This window comes from Choloepus didactylus, chromosome 6 (assembly GCF_015220235.1).
Source record: "Choloepus didactylus isolate mChoDid1 chromosome 6, mChoDid1.pri, whole genome shotgun sequence".
Taxonomy (NCBI): Eukaryota; Metazoa; Chordata; class Mammalia; order Pilosa; family Megalonychidae; genus Choloepus; species Choloepus didactylus.
Window position 1 is genome coordinate 88,129,423 of NC_051312.1, and position 20,694 is coordinate 88,150,116.

The 20,694-nt window shown below is 37.3% G+C and overlaps 1 protein-coding gene across 5 annotated transcripts in view; it reads right to left on the reverse strand.

Annotated features, from left to right (window-relative positions):
• Positions 1-20,694, reverse strand: part of C2CD3 (C2 domain containing 3 centriole elongation regulator) — a 227,137-nt gene that overhangs the window by 168,405 nt on the left and 38,038 nt on the right. For all 5 annotated transcript variants that reach the window (XM_037840623.1, XM_037840622.1, XM_037840621.1 and 2 more), the window contains exons 4-5: positions 5,000-5,223; positions 4,115-4,362 (exon numbers count right to left, since the gene is read on the reverse strand). In XM_037840623.1, coding sequence (XP_037696551.1) covers positions 4,115-4,362; positions 5,000-5,223 — 472 coding nt within the window. The remainder of the gene's footprint in view (positions 1-4,114; positions 4,363-4,999; positions 5,224-20,694) is intronic.

Below are 20,694 nucleotides of genomic sequence, written 5' to 3' on the forward strand. Positions count from 1 at the left end.
CTAAACATCTTCCAGCTAAAGAAGTCTGGTGACAGGAAACCCTTCTCGCTTTAGTTTCTAGTTGGCACCTTGGCTTTATTAGATATAGTTTAATGTTCTATAATGAGGTGGGTGCACTCAATAAACAATGAATAGAGTGGTTAATAAAAAGCAAAGTCAATAATAAATTCCATTTGATTGTTCAGGGCTATATTAAAAAATAGTTTTTCTGCTAATACTCTGAACTTTCTAGAGAGAAAACAGCCTTGGTACTTTATGATCTAACCATACCAAACTACTTTCAATTCTTTAAACACAATACTTCCTCTATACTCTCAAAAATCCTGGTATTTAACCCTTATCAAAAAATTTATCAATGCAATATTGTAATTTTCTGTTTCAGCCTATCAACTATGAGTCCAGGGATTGGATTTTGTTGCTCTTTGTATCCTTGGTGCCTGGTACAGTGCCTGACATATATCAGGCAGTTGGTAAAACGTTTTCACAAGAATGAATGCTTCCACTGCTACAGATTCCACACATAATTGTAATGTATCCATTTTACCTTTGGTTTCCTTTACTAGACTGAATTCCTTAAGGGTAGGGACTGTATCTTATTTATTATTGTATCCTCAATTACTGACACAAAATAGGCACTCAAAAGATACTTGTTGAACTGACTTGAGCTTAGTTTTCACCTCTGTTAAATGTAAATTACTCTGGGCACGGTAATATTTTAAGTTAATTAATTGGTCATGAGGATGAGTACTTAAGGTATTTCCCAAAAAGCAGGGTTTAAAAAGGAAATAAGCATAGAGGAGGGAACAATCTAAGCACCTTTGGTTCATTCATTGGTCTCCCAGTGGTTCCACTGCTGAAATAGCCATGGTTTGGAAAAGCTTCTCTAAATTCAAAGGCATGGCAACAAGACATCTTTTCTTCACTTCTCAGGGGTAAACTGGTATCCTACACTATGAGAGCTGCCATGGCATCTCCCTGCACCTCAAGTTAATAATCATTTCTTGAGCATACAGAAAGGGCACTCAGGTGAGTTCAGGACTAATATTTCCCTTGTTTATTTCCTATATGCTCTGTGCACAGCCCCTGCTAAACAGGAGATATACAGCTTTTAGTTTTTGTTCCAATACCCTGCTTTCTATTCTAAATCCCAACTGTTAGAAGCAGGATGTAGAGCATTTCACAAATATTAATTAATTGACTGATTCAGCCCTACATCCCATTTTCTGTTACGATGTCAGCACACTGAAGACTAGGAAGATAATAAGGCTTATGTATTTGTTAAAATTAGGCTTATGTATTTGTTGTGTCCCTCTCATGACCTTAGCTCTAGGCCTACTAAAATGGCCCACTTAATCTTAGTGCCCCAGGATCTCTTAACTGGAAGGGACTTTTAAAGAACCAACTGTCTACTTGACGATTTAATCAAATCTGTAAGATTTCCATTAGGATGTTATTCAGCCCATGTTTGACCACTCCCAGTGATACGGAATCCCTGCCTCTTGAAACAGCACTCTCCAATCTTTGTATAGGTTAGAATATTACCTTATACTGAGCCAAAATCTGTACTGCTTTATCTTTAAATCCATTGATTCTAGTAACTCTTATGGAAGAGGTTGCACAATGGCAACCCTTGGGTTTTGCCTGCTGTGGACATGTTTTGTTTGGCCTGCACAGTTCGCCAGCATAGTTCTTATTATAAGAACAAACAAACAAACAAACAAAAAAAAACAAAAAAACAGGCCTAGGCAAACAGTAGGAGGAAGCAGAGAGCTTTACCTTAGAGTCTAACACAAGAATGGACTGGAGCTGAGGAGGAGTTATCCCCTTTAACAGGGTGCAAGCTCCCCTGCTCATTAGTCTTGCTCATTCATAGAATTTATATTGCTTGCTTGGCCTCTGAAGTTCTCTGAGTTTGCTAAAAAATAAGTCACTCAATAACTGTGAGCCTATGTCTTCATTTTTAAAATGGGTATAACAATCCCCACCTCACAAGGCTTTCACGAAATTTACTAAGATTATGCGTTATCAGGAACTTGGCATAGTAGCTAGCACATAATGAATGCTCAATAAATGGTAGCTGTTTTTTCTAGGCTAAAAATCTCTTGGTGGTCCCTTCACCAGCTTAGTTGCTCTCCTTAGAAGGAAGTCACCTTCTTTAGATCTTCATTTTGATATTACTTTTTCAGTGAGGCCTTCCTTTTGCCAATGTATGTAAAACCACCAGCCCCTCCTCTCACCTTTCCTATTTCATTTTCCCCCACTGTCATTATCACCGTCTAACACTACATATTTACTTATTTATCTGGTTTATCATCTGTCTTCTCAACTACAATATAACATCCATAGGTAGGAATCTGTGTCTTTGTTTTTTCAACTGCTCTATTCTTGACACCTAGAAGAGTACCACATACTTACTAGGTGGTGAATAAACAGCTGAATGAACAAGTATCTTTCTCAGTATCTGGTGCCTAGGTCTATACAAAATATTCCAGGTACGAGCAGACAACAGCTGAGTATAGTGGGTGTGCCAGTTTGAATGTATTGTGTCCCCCAAATGCCATTATCTTTGATGTAATCTTGTGTGGACAGATGTTATCAGTTTTGATTAGATTTGAGTGTTTCTTTGGAGATGTGCCCCGCCCAGCTGTAGGTGATGACTCTGATTGGATATTGCCATGGAGGTGTGGCCCCACCCATTTAGGGTGGGCCTTGATCAGTGGAGCTATATAAATGAGCTGACATAACAGAAGGAACTCAGTGCAGCTGAGAGTGAGCTTTTGAAGAGGAGCTACAGCCAAGAGGGACACTTTGAAGAAAGCACAGGAGCTGCAAATGAGAGACATTTTGAAGATGGCTGTTGAAAGCAGACTCTTGCACTGGAGAAGCTAAGAGAAGACAAATACCCCAAGAGCAACTAAGAGTGACATTTTTGAGGAATTGCAGCCTAGAGAGGAACGTCCTGGGAGAAAGCCATTTTGAAACCAGAACTTTGGAGCAGACGCCAGCCATGTGTCTTCCTAGCTAACAGACGTTTTCCAGACACCATTGGCCATCCTCCAGTGAAGGTACCCAATTGCTGATGTGTTACCTTGGACACTTTATGGCCTTAAGACTGTAACTGCTAACCATATAAACCCCCTTTTATAAAAGTCAATCCATCTCTGGTGTTTTGCATTCCGGCAGCCTTAGCAAACTAGAACAGTGGGACTATTTTCTTTTTGTTAATGTAGCCCAGGATTGCATTAATGACTAAAATTAGTAGTTTATAATCTTGAAATATATTTTTTAAAATAGGGGATCATAGATTATTTTAATTGAAAAAGTATGAACATAATCTTTGTTCATTAACAAATTTCCTTACTATTGATAATTATGTACTCATATAGTTATTTATAAGGCTTTTCTGCTAATGCTGCTGATATTCTACTTTGGAAATTTTGCTTGTCAGGATGGAGACAATCTTTGTAATGCTCCTGATGTCAGAGAGATATATGGTCAATCATTGCAGTCAGTATAATGTAAGATGTCTCAATTGCTTTTATCACACCACTACCTAACTTGAGGTAATTTAACTGTCCCTATTTGTTTTTTTATTTCAGTCTAAATCTTTAAATGAATAAACTGACTCTACTATTTCTGTTTTTAAAAGAAGTCTGACCATGAGTCATATTTAATTCCCAGGCTTAAGATTATAGGTTGCTATCCAATAAATATTCCCACCAAGACTAACAGTTTTCAGAATGTGAAAAGGATTTGGTACTAGCCTTTGCACAGTGGTACACTAAATAGTGATACTGAGACAGAAGTCTTAACTGCCTTGAAATATTTGGAAAACAATAAAGACTAATATTTTTCTATGACAAAGATTCACCTCATATATCCAGGTTCCTTCTCCAAACCTACAATTATAAACAACTAGTAATTTTAAATTGTTACTCAGTGGTTTAACAGGGCTGCCTTTAAATGGTGAGAGATTATGGACTCTAGCAAGACTGCTACCTTTTATTTGGCTCTTTAGTTCAAAAAGAAATTTTGGTTCTCTTCGCAGGCTGGCCAATAAGCAGAGCAATCCCATTAAATACAGCTTAGTCTCAGCTAACAAACATATACATACCTGAAAGAAGATCCTTGGTAGGGGGGTTGTTTGAAGAAAGAATGCATGAGTCACTGTGACTCTTTGCAACTGTCCTAGTTTGAGGCTGGAACTCAGAACTGTTGAGAAGAGACATCTGTTTCCGTGGGGCTTCACCTTTCAGAGTTACAAACTCTAAACTCTGTCCTGAATTAAGATGGTGCTGTAGTCCAAAGAAAGAATCCTTTACTGGATCTGAGTTCTCAACAAAGTATAAGTGGTCCTTTCCCCTGTTTTAAAAAAAATAGAACTTCAGCAGTATACTATAGGTTATGTTAACATTCTACTTGGTCAGAGACAGAAAGCAGATTAGTGACTTATAGCAGTGTAGCTTGGAGTTTGAAAGAGGTGACTTATTTGCTATGTGACTTTGTAAATCTGATTTTCATCTCCCAAATGAAGGAAATAAGAGAGACTTTATCCACATTTGTGGCTTAAGTGAGACAATGAAAATAAAGAGCTCGGCACAGAGCCTGACACAAAGCAAGTGCTTGATAAATAATTACTTTAACAAAAATGTTTTCCTTACTTCATTCTGTTTCACAAAATACTGCCTTCCCTTCTTTTCCCTCATGGACATTTATCATGGCATTTGTGTATCATCTAGTCCTACCTGTTTGTATGCTGGTCTTCAAGGACTTTCAAGCTTGTGAGCAGTCCTTGAAAACGGGAATTGTGTCTTATTAATTTCTATGCTCACCACCTGGAACTGGGCCAGGGACACAGTGGGTATTTAATAGTTATTTGCTGAATGAATGACTGTAACTCTCTCTGCCTTTGGTCTTTTACCCAACAAATGAAAGGTAGAAATTATGAGTACAGAGGGAGTTAGCTGACACATTGGTTAGTATTAGGTGTGGTAATTACCTTGGAGTGGTTGACCTACTACTGTTGGTTGCTAATTCTTTTCCATCAATTTTGGTGGTAGGAATCCTCTGAGGTCTTGATGGAACCAGAAACCGGGTATCACTGAGATCAATATTCTCTCTGACTCCCTGCTCAGACAAAAGCACATTTTCTGTCACGTCAGTAGCAGGAAAAGGATGGTAGCTGTCGTAAGTTTCTGACAAAGGCTCCAGGGCAAGTGAGACCTGAAAGAGATATGTAATATATCAGAAATTTTCCTAAGAATTGATTAACTAGCTTTAAGACTCTTCTGCTTGATATAAATTAATGTTCCTTTTCTCTTACAGGATTAACTCTGAATTCCTGCCTATCTCAGAAGCCTCATCTCTCACTGTGCTCACCTCCTTCATTCTCCTGCCCTAGATATACCATTACTTAGGGTTCTCTAAATATACCTATATTTCATTCCTTTATGCCTTTGTAAATGCAGATTCCTCCAGCGTTTCTTCCTCCGTGTAAACTTCTTTGTTATGTCCAGGTGGAGATGTCAGGTCCCTTCCCTTCAAGTTTCTGCTTACTCTGTATCCATCCATCAATGTAACCACTACAATTTATTGAATCCTTTACTACACAGCAGACACTGTGCTAAGCTCCTCAAAGACAGAAGCTCATGTAATGATATAACCCTATCAGGAAAGTATATTATCCTAATTTATAGACTGAAAGATAAGGAAAAAAAATAAAAGAGGCTAGAAAAGGTAAGTATTTGTAACTTCAGGTTTATTTATCATCCTGATTAGGTTATAAATTGCTTGAAGGTATGGACATCTTATTCTGTTTTTCCATGGACTAATTAATATAGTGTCTGATATACACATAATACATGCCTAATAGTCTAATGAATAAAAGAATAACATAGCACCTTCTGCATTCTTATTGTTAGTTGCTCAGGAAAAATAAGGCCCTGGTTCTATGCTGGGAGTAGGGTAGGGAGAATGAACACTGTGATGAAAAATAATCACCTGAACTTTCCTTAATCATCTTATTCCAGAATTCAGATTCTCTATTAAAAGGCTCTCTAGTCCTCTGACACAGAAAGCCTAATCGATGAATAAAAAATAAAATAAAGAGCCTAAAGCTAAACCTTGGAGAAGAAACTGAAGAATAATCAAATAATCCAAAGGGAAGAACCAGTGTTCAAACTTCAGTTTCCATTTTAGAGAAGACAGAAGGAATTGTTTAAGCAGCCAAGGAGAGGCAAACAATGATGAATGGCCTAACACAAAAATGAAAGATTGCAGTTAGATGTTGTAAGATGTCTCTGGGAAAGTCAATGGAATCATTTTGTGTAGAAAAACTGCCAAGGAACAAGACTCAATAAAACATGCCTGGGTCTTGATGAGAATGCTGTCCACGAAACAGGTAAAATAAAGTCCTATTAATCATCAAATTTTTTCTACAAATACAAATGAAAGGAATGCAACGGAATAAACACTCTGTACAGTGATCACTATAATAGCATCACATAAAATGCTAGCTGGCTAAATGTAAATATCAGAAAGTGTTTCCTTAAATCATTTGCCAAAAGATTGCTACTGTATCCTAGAAACAAAGGAAACACTGGTTATAAAGGCTATGTCCCTGATCTTAGCAATAACCTACTAGCTGTCCACTGAGTTTTGCTTTTACCCTAAGCAGATGTGAACCAGTAAGAAAACAGCTTATAGTCCTAAACTACCACTGGCCCTTGAAGGAAGGGCTGGAGCAAGTCCAGACATCTGCCACACCCATCTTTCAATTAAAACACAGGGGCTAAGCAATGGGTAGAGGTGGCCTAAGGGTACATCAAATGAGGAACAGAATGGTGAGCTGTTGTGTGTGCATACAATGGAATATTGAGCAACTGTGAAGAGTGAAGGAGTGAAGCTGTGAGACACCCCTGAGGTGAATGGATCCTGTAGATAGCATTTTGAATGAACTACACCAGAAACAAAGGCAAACACCAATATGGACTAACTACAAAGTGTAAACTCAGAATTGAACCTTAGAGCACAGCTTATCAGGGGAACGCTTATTGTAATGGTCCCTAGATTGTAAACTCTTAGAGCAGTCACATCTATTCTGAGATGCTGATCCCTTTGTGTATAACCTGATCGATCCCTGGGAATTTGAGTATCTGTGTGACACCTGAAACTCAGAGCTAGAACTTGGCGGATATGAATGTCAGTATTAGCACACATAGCAACTGTTAAAAAAGCTGGAAAAGAGACCACACTTCAATTAGAGATATGAATGAAGCAAATGTGGTTAGGACTAGGGCAAATTGGGCCAAAGGGTGAAGAACAATACTGACTGCACTTCAAAACTTCAAATTCCATGTGAGACCAAGGAAAGAGATGTTTAGTTGGCGAAAGATCTATATTTCCTAAACAATTTAACGCGTACGTTTTGTTCAAATACCATAATTACATGGAACATTTAATAGGAAGTGACTTGGTAGGTATGCATAGGTTACTGTGAAATAGTGACACATCCCAAAGTAATTTGGACAGAGAATAAAAATATATATGCAGGACCCCCTGAGGAGCTGGGGGGAAACACAGAGGTGTTGGATTTCCTCACCTGGATTGTTACTGACATTCTCACAAACATTGAGGACTGGCGGTTTGATGTGCCGAGCCCTCTATCATGGGACTTGCCCTTATGAAGCTCTTTACTGCGAAGGAGAGGCTAAACTTGCTTATAATTGTGCCTAAGACTCTCCCCCTGAGTACCTCTTTGTTGCTCAGATGTGGCCCTCTCTCTCTAGCTAAGCTACCTCAGCAGGTGAACTCACTGCCCTCCCCTCTATGTGGGATCTAACTCCCAGGGGTGCAAATCTCCCTGGCAACAGGAGATATGTCTCCTGGGGATGAATCTGGACCTGACATCTTGGGTTGAGAACATCTTCTTGACCAAAAGGGGGATGTGAAATGAAACAAAACAAATTTTCAGTGGCTGAGAGATTCCAATGGAGTTGAGAGGTCACTCTGGTGGGCATTCTTATGCACTATATAGATAACCCTTTTTAAGTTTTAATGCATTGGAATAGCTAAAAGTAAATACCTGAAACTATCAAACTGCAACCCAGTAGCCTTGACTCTTGAAAACGATTATATAGCAATGTAGCTTACAAGGGGTAACAGTGTGATTGTGAAAGCCTTGTGGATCACATCTAGTGTATGGATGGATGAGTAAAAAAAATGGGGACAAAAAAACTAAATGAAAACTAGGGTGGGGGGGATGATTTGGGTGTTCTTTTTTACTTTTATTTTTTATTCCTATTTCTACTTTTTCTAGTACAAGGAAAATGTTCAAAAAATAGACTGGGGTGATGAATGCACAACTATATGATGGTACTGTGAACAACTGACTGTACACCTTGGATGACTGTATGGTATGTGAATATATCTTAATAAAATTGAATTAAAAAAAAAAACAGGGGCTAGCCTACCTCTACTGTTCAATTAAACAAATATTTATTGATGTCAAATCTGTGCCAGGCCCTGTGTTAGCTCCCTGTAGCAAAGAGATAAAATGGAACCTAATCCAGAGAACCATAATACCTTATAAAGAACATTAGAAAGAGGTACTTTTAATATAAAGTGGTAATTTCTCAGATAAAGATGTGTAATGTGTGCTGTGGGAACACTAAAGAGGGACAGGATCTTGGGGAGGGGCAAGGAAGGAGTGCCAGGGACAGCTTCCAGGCGTGAAATCCAAAAGTCTCAGTTAAAAGAAGTCTCCTGATTAACATCATCCAGGGAGAAATCCCTGCCCCAGACCACCAGCAGAGACTGATCAAATATAGGGCTATTTAAGTTGATGTTACAATATATGTAAACAATTTGAATACTTATCTCCAAGTGTATTCACAAGGAACTGTATACTATATCACTGAATTTACTCATTCTTTGTGATTATATCTTATAGCAGAACCATCTGTGCTACTTCCCTATATATTTTTCTATACTGAAAGATGACTTCCAGAAATTAAAGTGATGGCATAAAATACATTCCTAAAATTGTAGAGCTAAAGACCAAAATCCCAAAGAGATTTTTAACATTTCAAACTTCAAGAAAACTAACACTGTTTATCTTTCTTAATTTATACTGAAAGTGTAACATATGAAAGTTAACGAAGTACAGCACAATAATGAGGATTAAATATGATGTCTGAAAATCTAAATTCCTAACTATCAAAACTATTGTGCCAAGATTTCACTTTTCATTTGGAAATACCTATATTTGTGAATGGCTATTTCTGTTATGAAACTGGATAAAAACTAAATTACTCCTAATTAATTATACTGAATTCTGTACTGCACAACAAATACAAAATACCTGTCATCGATAACTTGGTACAGAAATAAAGGGATCAAGTTTCTGGCCAAATCAAAGGAATGGATTTCAAAAGAAAAAATTATAATTAAATATTTGTGTGTCCCAATTTTAAATTTAAAATATAACCATATATATACATATACACACACACATACATACATATACATACAAACATACATTTATAATGAGATCTATATTATGTCACATGTTTATATAATAGTATAATAGTTTGATATTAAAGAAAAGTCTGATTATATTTTTAGCAGTTGAATTTCTTACAGCCAGTCTACTTGCCTCATTTGTTACCTTTGAAACCTGATCTGTACCAATAATGGAATACAAATAAAGCTTCCCCTCTCAATCAGTTTTTTAATGACGTTTATTGTCAGTTTACTCTGGCCACTCTCCAGAACCTTGGACCTTGTCATCATCTGAAACTCTTCTCAGTTTCCCTTTAGTGACCGTCTCTCTCTTCTTTGAGGTTCCCCCTCCCCAGTCTGACTGAACCTGATCTTCCCCCTGACAGGAACATTGAATGCTACCTCTCTTTCCCATCTTCCAATTTATCAGCTCTTTGCTGGCTTCAATTACCTGTCTCCTCAGGAGGGATCACATGCTTAGTCAATTCAGTACTTAGTCAATTCAATACTGTTCTTAGAACACCAAAGCAGCGGCATAATAACAAGAAATCAAGCACCATCACTCACTCCATGATTTTTTTAAGAAGTTATTTTTTAATCAGTATTACACATGTACATAATTTAAAGAGTCAAACAGCTTTACAAGTTTGTACAGAAAAACAAATCCCTCACATATACCCCATTTCCTTTTACCCCAAAGCACTTTCAAATCCTGTACCTGATTTTTGTGGTATTTACCTCTATATTTCCAAATAATAGTTATATTTTATATCTTGATTTTCCCCTCAGCTTTTATTTTCTTTTGACTCTTTAATGTGGAATAGAAGAATTTAGCTCCATTGCACATCCTTTCACATCTTCCATTCTCCCAACCTGCCAGTGTAGTTACATTGTAAACACTGAATATTGATCTAACCAAAATTATACTGAGTATGAATTTCATTAACAGCTGAACCAAGAGATATACTGATTACTTTTCGTTTCCTGCACATTTCCCCCAAATGGCAATTACTTGTTACCTCATTTGTTAAGTTATTATTATCAACTTAATTCCAAACTCTTTGCCAGCTGTCTAAATCTCCTCTTACAATTTTCAGACACATCAGGTATTTTATCATTTTTATTTTAAGAAATCTCTCCTAAAAACTCAGGACACATTCCAATTTGGACTAGCTGCCATTCGGGCCTGGTGTACAGAGGCCATCTCTCTTCACCATAAATCAAGGGATTCTCTTCACTCTCTCCTGTGTTACAGTTCTTATTTCCAAGATCCATCTTGTCTTTTTTTTTCAGTTTATTCCCTTACTTTGTCCTTCAGCTATTTTGTCAGAAAGGGTGTGAGAGAGGTACAAAATTTTAAGACTACTTTATTCTACCCTCACATTAGATAGTTTGCTAAGTGCAGAATTCTGGACTGGAAACTATTTTCATTCAATTTTCTTAAAAATTTTTTTAGCTTTTATTGAGATTGTTCACATACCATACAACTATCCAAAGACCCAAAGTTTACAATCAGTGGCCCATGGTACCATCATACAGCTGTGCATCCAGCACCACAATTAATTTTTTTTCTAATTTTTAGAACATTTTCATTACTCCAGAAAAGAAATGAAGATGAAAAAAAAAGGAAACTCAAATCCTCCCATACCCCTAACCAGCCCTCCCCTTCATTATTGATGCATAGCTTTGGTATAGTACATTTGTTACTGTTGATGAAAGAATGTTAAAATACTATTAACTGTAGTATATAGTTTGCAATAGGTATATATTTTTTTCCTATATGCTCCTCTATTATTAACTTCTAGTTACAGTGTCACACATTTGTTCCAGTTCATGAGAGGAATTTCTAATATTTGTACAGTTAATCAGGGACACTGTCCACCACAAGATTCACTGTTCTATACATTCCCATTTTTTAACCTCCAACTCTCCTTCTGGTGACATCTGTGACTTTGAGCTTATCCTTTCCACCACCTTCACACACCATTCAGCACTGTTAGTTATTCTCACAACGTGCTACCATCACCTCTGTCCATTTCCAAACATTTAAGTTCACCCTAGTTGAACATTCTGCTCATAATAAGCAACCGCTCCCCATTCTTTAGCCTCGTTCTATATCCTGGTAACTTATATTTCATGTCTATGAGGTTGCATATTATAATTAGTTCATATCAGTGAGACCCTGCAATATTTGTCCTTATGCGTCTGTCTTATTTCACTCAGTATATTGCCCTCAAGGTTTCTTCATCAGCCCATTTTTTTTAAGATGGTTTTGTTCATACACCATACATTCCATCCTAAGCAAACAATTGTTGCTTCCCTGTATAGGCATGTATTTATGTGTTCAGCACCATCACCACTATCTATATAAGGACATCTCCATTTCTTCCCCAAAGAAGGAGGAAGAGTCAAAGAAGGTAGAGAGACAAAAGAAAAAGAAAAAAGAAAGAAAGAAATAAAAAAACATGACAGCTAAAAAGCAACAAAAGGAAAGAGAGCATTAAACTAAAGTAGAATAAAGAGTCAGATAACATCACCAATGCCAGGAGTCCCATACCCTTCCTCTATGCCCCCTCCATGCCCATAAGCATTTAGCTTCGGTATACTGCCTTTGCTACATTAAAGGAAGCATAATACAATGTTTCCGTTAATTAGTCTCTAGTTTGCATTGATTATATTTTCCCCCCAATCCCACTCTGTTTTTAACACCTTGCAATGCTGACATTCATTTGTTCTACCTCATGTAAAAACATATATGTACCTTTTATTACAATCACTGAGCACCCTAGGTTTCACTGAGTTATATAGTCCAAGTCTTTATCTTTCCTCTTTCCTTCTGGTGTCCCACATGCTCCTAACCTTCCTCTTTCAACCATACTCACAGTCATCTTTGTTCAGTGTACTTACATTGCTGTGCTACTATCTCCCAAAACTGTGTTCCAAACCACACACTCCTGTCTTCTCCTATCACTCTGTAGTGCTCCCTTTAGTATTTCCTGTAGGGCAGGTGTCTCGTTCACAAAGTCTCATTGTCTGTTTGTCAGAAAATATTTTGAGCTCTCCCTCATATTCGAAGGACAGCTTTACTGGATATAGGATTCTTGGTTGGTGGTTTTTCTCTTTCAATATCTTAAATATATTACACCACTTCCTTCTTGCCTCCATGGTTTCTATTGAGAAATCTGCACATAGTCTTATCAAGCTTCCTTTGTATGTGATGGATCGCTTTTCTCTTGCTGCTTTCAGGAATCTCTCATCTTTGATGTTTGATAATCTGATTATTAAGTGTCTTGGGAGAGGCCTATTCAGATCTATTCTGTTTGGGGTATGCTGCACTTCTTGGAGCCATAATTTTATGTCTTTCATAAAAGATGCGAAATTTTCATTGATTATTTCCTCTATTATTGCTTCTGCCCCTTTTCCCTTCTCTTCTCCTTCTGGGAGATCAGACATGTACATTCCTGCATTTTGTTTTGTCCTTAAGTTCCCAGAGACGTTTCTCATATTTTTCCATTCTTTTCTCTATCTGTTCTTTTGTGTGTAGGCTTTCAGGTGCATTATTCTCCAGTTCCTGAGTGTTTCCTTCTGCCTCTTGAGATCTGCTGTTGTATGTTTCCATTGTGTCTTTCATCTCTTGTGTTGTGCCTTTCATTTCCACAGATTCTGCCAGTTGGCTTTTCGAACTTTCGATTTCTTCCTTATGTACACCCAATGTTTTCATTACATGCTTCACCTCTTTTGCCATGTCTTACCTAAGCTTTTTTAATTGATCTAGTATTAGTTGTTTAAATTCCTGTATCTCATTTGAAGTGTAAGTTTATTCCTCTGACTGGACCATAACTTCATTTTTCTTAGTGTAAGTTGTAGTTTTCTGTTGTTTAGGCATCTGATTTCCTTGGTTACTCCAATCAGGTTTTCCCAGACCAGAATGGGCTCAGGTCTCAGCAGGAGGCAACAGTATTATGTGTACCTGAGGGTCTGTCTTAGAAGATTGGTACACCCTGTGAGGCCTCAAGTCACTGTGCTTTTCTGCCCAGTAGGTAGCACCTGTCAGCCTGTAGCTTCAGACTGGTGTAAGGAGGTGTGGCCCATGGCTGTTTTTCCCCAGGCTCTGGGGTCTGGTTCTGAATGGAAGGAGGGTAGTAGAGCTTGGCACCACCTTACTCCTCTTAGGGAAAATACACCCCCTAGAGTGAGGTCATATACATTTGAATAGACTCTCTGCCTGTGCTATCTCCAACCTTGTCTGGTCAGTAGTGCAATGGCAACTGAAAATGGCCACAGCTTTCTCCACTGAGCCAAAAAAGGGACAGAAAGCCCCCTTCAGGGCCAGTCCGTAGCCACCGTCTGGCTCCCCAAGATCAGTCGTCACTAAAAGCCTCTGTCTGCCTTCTGGGGACCCATATCCTGCATTGAGCAGTCCCTGTTGATTAACTAAAACCCCAGTTGGAGCTCAGCTGAGTTATACCCACCCGCTTAGAGAGTCCTGCTCTCCAGCACCACGAAGCTTTGCAGCTCGGGCCGTGGATGGAGGGGGCTCCCAGCTTGGATCTGCAGCCTTTACTTACAGATTTTATGCTGCAATCTCAGGCACTCCTCCCAATTCAGGTTGATGTATGATGAGTTGGACAGTCACATTTGTTCCTCCACAGTCAGTTATTCCAGATTATTTACTAGTTGTTCCTGGTTGTTTATTAGTTGTTCCAGGAGGACAAACTAGCTTCTACTCCTCTCTACGCTGCCATGTTCCTCCGTCTCCTCTTCATTCAACTTTTTGAAGGCATCATTGAATTGTCTTCTGGCTGCTTATGCTGTTACTGAGAAGTCTGAAGCCATACTACTACCTTTGTATATGACCATTTCCCCCTTTATTAGTTTCCAAGGGCTGCCATAACAAAATGTCAAAAACTAAGTGGCTTAAAACAACAGTTAATTGAACTGTTCTGGAGGCTAGAGGTCTGAAATAAAGATGTAGGCAGGGCCATGTACCCTCTGAAGTCTCTAGGGAAGAATCTGTTCCATGTCTCTCTTGTAGCTTCTGGTTGTTATAGGCAGTTCTTGGCATTGTTTGGTTTGTAGATACATCACTCCAACTTCTGTTTCTGATTTCAGTGGTGTTCTCTCTGTTCCTGTGCCTGTCTCAATGTCCAAATTTTTCTCTTCTTCTAAGGAAAGCAGTTATACTGGATTAGGTTTCACCCCAATCCAGTATGATTTCATTTAACAAATTTTATCTGCAAAATCTGTTTCCAAATAAGGCCACATTCATAGGCACTGGGAGTTAGGACTTGAAAATATCTTTTTAGGGGTTGTAATTTAAGTCACAACACTCCCCTTTCTCTGGAAATGTATAGGACTTTCTCTTTGTTTCCAATGTCTTGAAATGTAACAACGATATATCTTGGTTTAGGTCTGTTTATATCTATTGTATTATATTCAATGGGCCCTTTTAAAAATTTTATATTAAAAATATTTGAAAACATTTTATTATGAAAAATTTAAAACATATACAAAATTAGAAAAAATGGTATAATGAACCCAGGTACCCACTATCCAACATCAACAGCTGTCAATGTATGACTAATCTTGTTTAACTGATACTTTGCCATCCAGTGCTTTGCTATTAATTATTATAAGGCAAATCTCAGGCATCATAACATTTGTTCTGTAAGTATGCTGATAATAATATGAGGATGCTCTTTTTTTTTTCAAAAAACAAATGCAATACTATTATCAGATCTAAAAAATCAGTAATTATTTGATAGTATAAAATATTAAGTCAACATTTAATTTCTCTGTTGATTCCTAACTAACTTTTTACAACTGGTTAATGTGAATCAGGTCCTGAGTAGGCCTTTTCAACCTGGAAATTCACATATTTAGTATTGGAAAGTGTTCTTCAACTGCCTGCCAGAGCCCAACAGTCTTTAAAGAAAAAAAAAATCAACTATACAACACGGAAATCCATAATGTCTGGTATGCAATCAAAAACTACTAGAGAGATGAAGAAGTAGGAAAAAGTAACCCAGAAAACAATTTGTCAATAGAAACAGACACAAAATAAGAGATGACTGAATTAGCAAAGACTTTAAAACAGCTGCTATATAGATGTGTCAAATACTCAAAAGATTTAAAAAAATATATGAATATAAACAGAAAGATAAAATGTATATGTTAAAAAATGGAACTTCTAAAGATCAATCACAGCATCTGAAATGAAAACATGACTGCTGGGATTAACAGCAGATGAGACACTACATAAAAAATTAGTGAATTTGAAGATATAGCAATAGAAAACTAAATGAAAATGAAGTACAGAAAGAAAACAAGAATGGAAAAAAAATAGACTGGTGGAACATACCACATCAAGCACATTAACATACCTGTGCCTAGCATCTCAGGAGGGAGAAAGACATATAAAATATTTGAAAAAAGAATGGCTGAAATATTTCCAAATGTGAAGAAAACTATGAACTGGCAGGTATAAGAACTTCAATGAACCATGTCCAAGGCAAATAAAAGGAAAGTAAGAAAAAGGATCATAAATTGTAGAAAACAGTGATAAACAGAGAATCTTAAAAGCAGTAAGAGAAAATAGGCACATTAGAACAGAACCAAGGAAAGAATTAATGCAGACTTATTGTAAGACCGCATACAAGCAGGAAAAAATCTGAATGGCATGTTTAAAGTTCTGAAAGGAAAAACAATATTATCAATCTAAAATTCTATACTCAGCAAAAACATTTTTCGAAAATGAAGGTCAAATAAAGACTTTCTCAAAAACTAAAAGCAACATTGCCAGCTGACCTGAAATACAAGAAATGTTAAAGGAACTTATCCAGGCAGAAGTAAAATGATACTAGATGGAAACGTAGATCTAAACAGATAGAATGTGAAAAACAATAATTGTGTAGGTAAATATATATTTAAAAAGTCTTTTATCTTTTTAATATCTTAAAAATATAATTATAAAATAATGGCACAGTAAGGAGCATGGTGGACTGTCTCCCCAACAAAACAACAATTTAAGTATCAAAATAGTGAAAACCAATCCAAGTCTCTGGAAATTGACCTAAGGGAATACAGCAAATGGAGAAACATTCAAGAAAATCTATTAAATCTCATTGAGAATACCAAGAGTCTGTAGCATTTGAACCATGATCCACTTCCTCACTGCATGCCAGTTCCATGTTACCAAAACTCTATTCCAGATGCTCTGATCAGAGCAGGAGAAACCAGGAAGATAGGGGTTCCCAGAAAAAGGCTACGGTTTCATCACGAGAGACAGCATTTCTAAACTCCCTCAGCCCTGCCATGTAGGGCAGAAGCTCTACTCACTAGCACTAGGAACATACCCACAACTTCTGAACAAACACTGGCTGAATGAAAAGCTACTCTGGCCCAAGGGTAACTCCTAGGAAGCCAGATTTAAAAATAAAATCACATACATAGGAGGACTGTGAGAAGATGGAGTAGAAAACAATTATTGAACTGGCAGAAACTGTCTGATTCAACTATTTTTGTTTTGTTTTTCAATATAATTTTATTAGAGAAGTTGTGGGTTCACAGAAAAACACCCTCCCCCATTATTAAGACCTTGCATTTAGTGTGGTACATTTGTGACAGTTGATGAAAGAGCATATTATTATAATTGTACTATTAACTATAGTCCATAGTTTACATTAGGATTCATTACTGTTTATGTTGTAAAGTACTATGGATTTTCTAAAAATTTTTTATTCTAGTAACATATATACAATCCAAAATTTCCCTCTTTAAATATATTTTTCAGCACTGTTAATTACATTGTCACTGTAGTGCTATTGTCACCACCATCCATTACCAAACCTTTTCCAACACCCCAAAAAGAAATAATACCATTTTATTTAATAATATCATTTAAGCATTAAGTCCCCATTCCCTACCCCACTACCACCAGCTCCTGTAATCTAGTCTCTGACTCTGTGAATTAGCTTATTCACGGAATCATCGAATAATTAGAAAAAACTGGCAGAGACATATTCCTCAAAACTTTGGAAAACAGTTAAAGGGTTAAAGTAACTGGGCAACTGCTGAATCAAGAAAAAGCAGCTTAAAAATGGTAGGTGAAGCCTGTGGTATCCTTCCTAGCCCCTTTCTCAACTCCTCAGTGGTATAGGGTGAAGCAAGCAAATACTGACAGATTTGAAGGGAGAAATAGATTGTTCTATATTAGTGGTAGGAGACTTCCGTACACCATTTCCAAAAACAAATAAAACATCTAGACAAAAGATCAACAAAGAAAGAGAAAACAAACAAAACCTAATATGTATATATAGAACATTTCACCAATAGCAGCAGTATACACATTCTTTTCAATTGCATATACATCGATCATTCTGCAAAAGAGACCACATGTTAGGTCACAAAACAAGTCTCAATAAATCAAAAAATACTGAAATAATACAAGGTTTCTTCTCTGACCACAATGGTTTGAAGCTAGAAATAATAACACGAGGAAGTAATGGAAATTAAACAACGTATTCTTAAACCCATCAGTCAAAGAGAAATCACAGGAGAAATTAGGAAATGTTATACAAATGAAAATAAAATACAACATACCAAAACTTATGGGATGAAGAAAAGGCAGTGCTGAAAGGGTAACTTATAGCTCTAAATGTTTACATTATAAAAGAAGAAATCTCAAATCAGAGACTTAACCTCACGACTGCAGGATCTATTGCTAAATAATAGTCCATTGGATGGATATACCACATTTTGTTTATACATTAATTGGGTGATGGGGCATGTGGGTTGTTTCAACCTTTTCGGTATCATGAATCATATTGCTATAAGCATATGTGTTCAAGTTTTTGCGTGGATAGTTTTCTTTTTTTCTTTTTTTTTCTTATTAGCTGTGTGATTTTATTTCATTTTATTTTTTTTTAAATCTTCATTTTATTGAGATATATTCACATACCATGCAGTCATACAAAACAAATCGTACATTCGATTGTTCACAGTACCATTATACAGTTGTACACTCATCACCTAAATCAATCCCTGACACCTTCATTAGCACACACACAAAAATAACAATAATAATAATTAAAGTGAAAAAGGGCAATTAAAGTAAAAAAGAACACTGGGTGCCTTTGTCTGTTTGTTTGTTTGTTTCCTTCCCTATTTTTCTACTCATCCACCCATAAACTAGACAAAGGGGAGTGTGGTCCTTTTGGCTTTCCCAATCCCATTGTTACCCCTCATAAGCTACATTTTTATACAATTGTCTTTGAGATTCATGAGTTCTGGGTTGTAGTTTGAAAGTTTCAGGTATCTACCACCAGCTACCCCAATTCATCAGAACCTAAAAAGGGTTGTCTAAATTTTTGTGCGTAAGAGTGCCCACTAGAGTGACCTCTCGGCTCCTTTTGGAATCTCTCTGCCACTGAAGCTTATTTCATTTCCTTTCACATCCCCCTTTTGGTCAAGATGTTTTCCATCCCACGATGCCAGGTCTACATTCCTCCCCTGTAGTCATATTCCACGTTGCCAGGGAGATTCACCCCCCTGGGTGTCTGATCCCACGTAGGGGGTAGGGCAGTGATTTCACCTGCTAAGTTGGCTTAGCTAGAGAGAGAGGGCCACATCTGAGCAACAAAGAGGCATTCAGGAGGAGGCTCTTAGGCACAATTACAGGGAGGCCTAGCCTCTCCTTTGCAGCAACAGTCTTCCCAAGGGTAAATCCTGTGGTAGAGGGCTCAGCCCATCAAACCACCAGTCCCCTATGTCTGTGGTCATGTTAGCAACCATCAAGGTGGGTAGGCCAATACCCCTGCATTCTCCACAGGCTCCTCAGGGGGGCTCTACATATTTCTTTCCTTGTTTTTTTTTGTTTTTTAAATCAGCTGTATGAAAAATAAAAAAATAAAAAAAAAATAATTAAAAAAAATACAGTAAAAGAACATTTCAAAGAGACCATAACAAGGGAGTAAGAAAAAGACAACTAACCTAAGATAACTACTTTACTTCCAACATGTTCCTACTCTACCTAATATAGCAACATTTCTATGAACTTGTTCCTACTATACCCGTCAGAAGTTAATAAGCCATAGTCATTCCTGGGAATTCCCAGAACATTAAATTTACCCACGATAGCTTATCTGTTCTTCTTGGATTATTGTTCCCCCTTCCTTAATTGCTCTCTATTGCTAGTTCCCCTACATTCTACATTATAAACCATTTATTTTACAACTTTCACGGTGTTCACATTAGTAGTAGCATATAATATCTCTCTTTTTGTGCCTGGCTTATTTCGCTCAGCATTATGTCTTCAAGGTTCATCCATGTTGTCATATGTTTCATGAGATTGTTCCTTCTTACTGCTGTGTAGTATTCCATCGTGTGTATATACCACATTTTATTTATGTGCGTGGATAGTTTTCATATGTTTTCATTTCTCTTGGGTATTTACCTAGGAATGATATTTCTGGGTATTGTGGTTATTCTGTTCAACTTTCTAAGGAACTAACAAACTGTTCCACAGCAGCTGCACCATTTTATATTCCACCAACAATGTACAAGGTTCCTACTTGTCACATTCTTGTCATGATTTGTTATTTTCCTTTTTTTCTTTTTTAACAACAGATAACTTAAGGGGTGTGAAGTGGTATATCATGGGTTATTTATTTATTTATTTATTTAAAGTCTGTGGTTTAACTTAGGGTTCATTGTGTAGTGTAACAACTGCAGGATCTAGAAAAAGAAGAGCACACTAAACACAAGGACAGCAGTAGGAAGGAATTAACAAGATTGCGGTGGAAATAACTCCCAGGGGTGTAAATCTCCCAGGCAATGCAGGAAGTGACTCCCGGGGATGAATCTGGACCTGGCATTGTGGGACTGAGAACGTCTTGACCAAAAGGGGAATGCGAAATGAAATGAAATAAAGCTTCAGTGGCTGAGAGAATTCAAATGGAGTTGAGGTCCCTCTGGTGGACATTCTTATGCACTATATAGATAACACTTTTTAGGTTTTAATGTATTGGAATAGCTAGAAGTAAATACCTGAAACTATCAAACTCCAACCCAGTGGCCTTGATTCTTGAAGACGATTGTATGACAATGTCTTCATTGTGATTCTGAAAACCTTGTGGATCCCACTCTCTTTATCCAGTGTATGGATGGATGAGTAGAAAAACGGCGGCAAAAAAC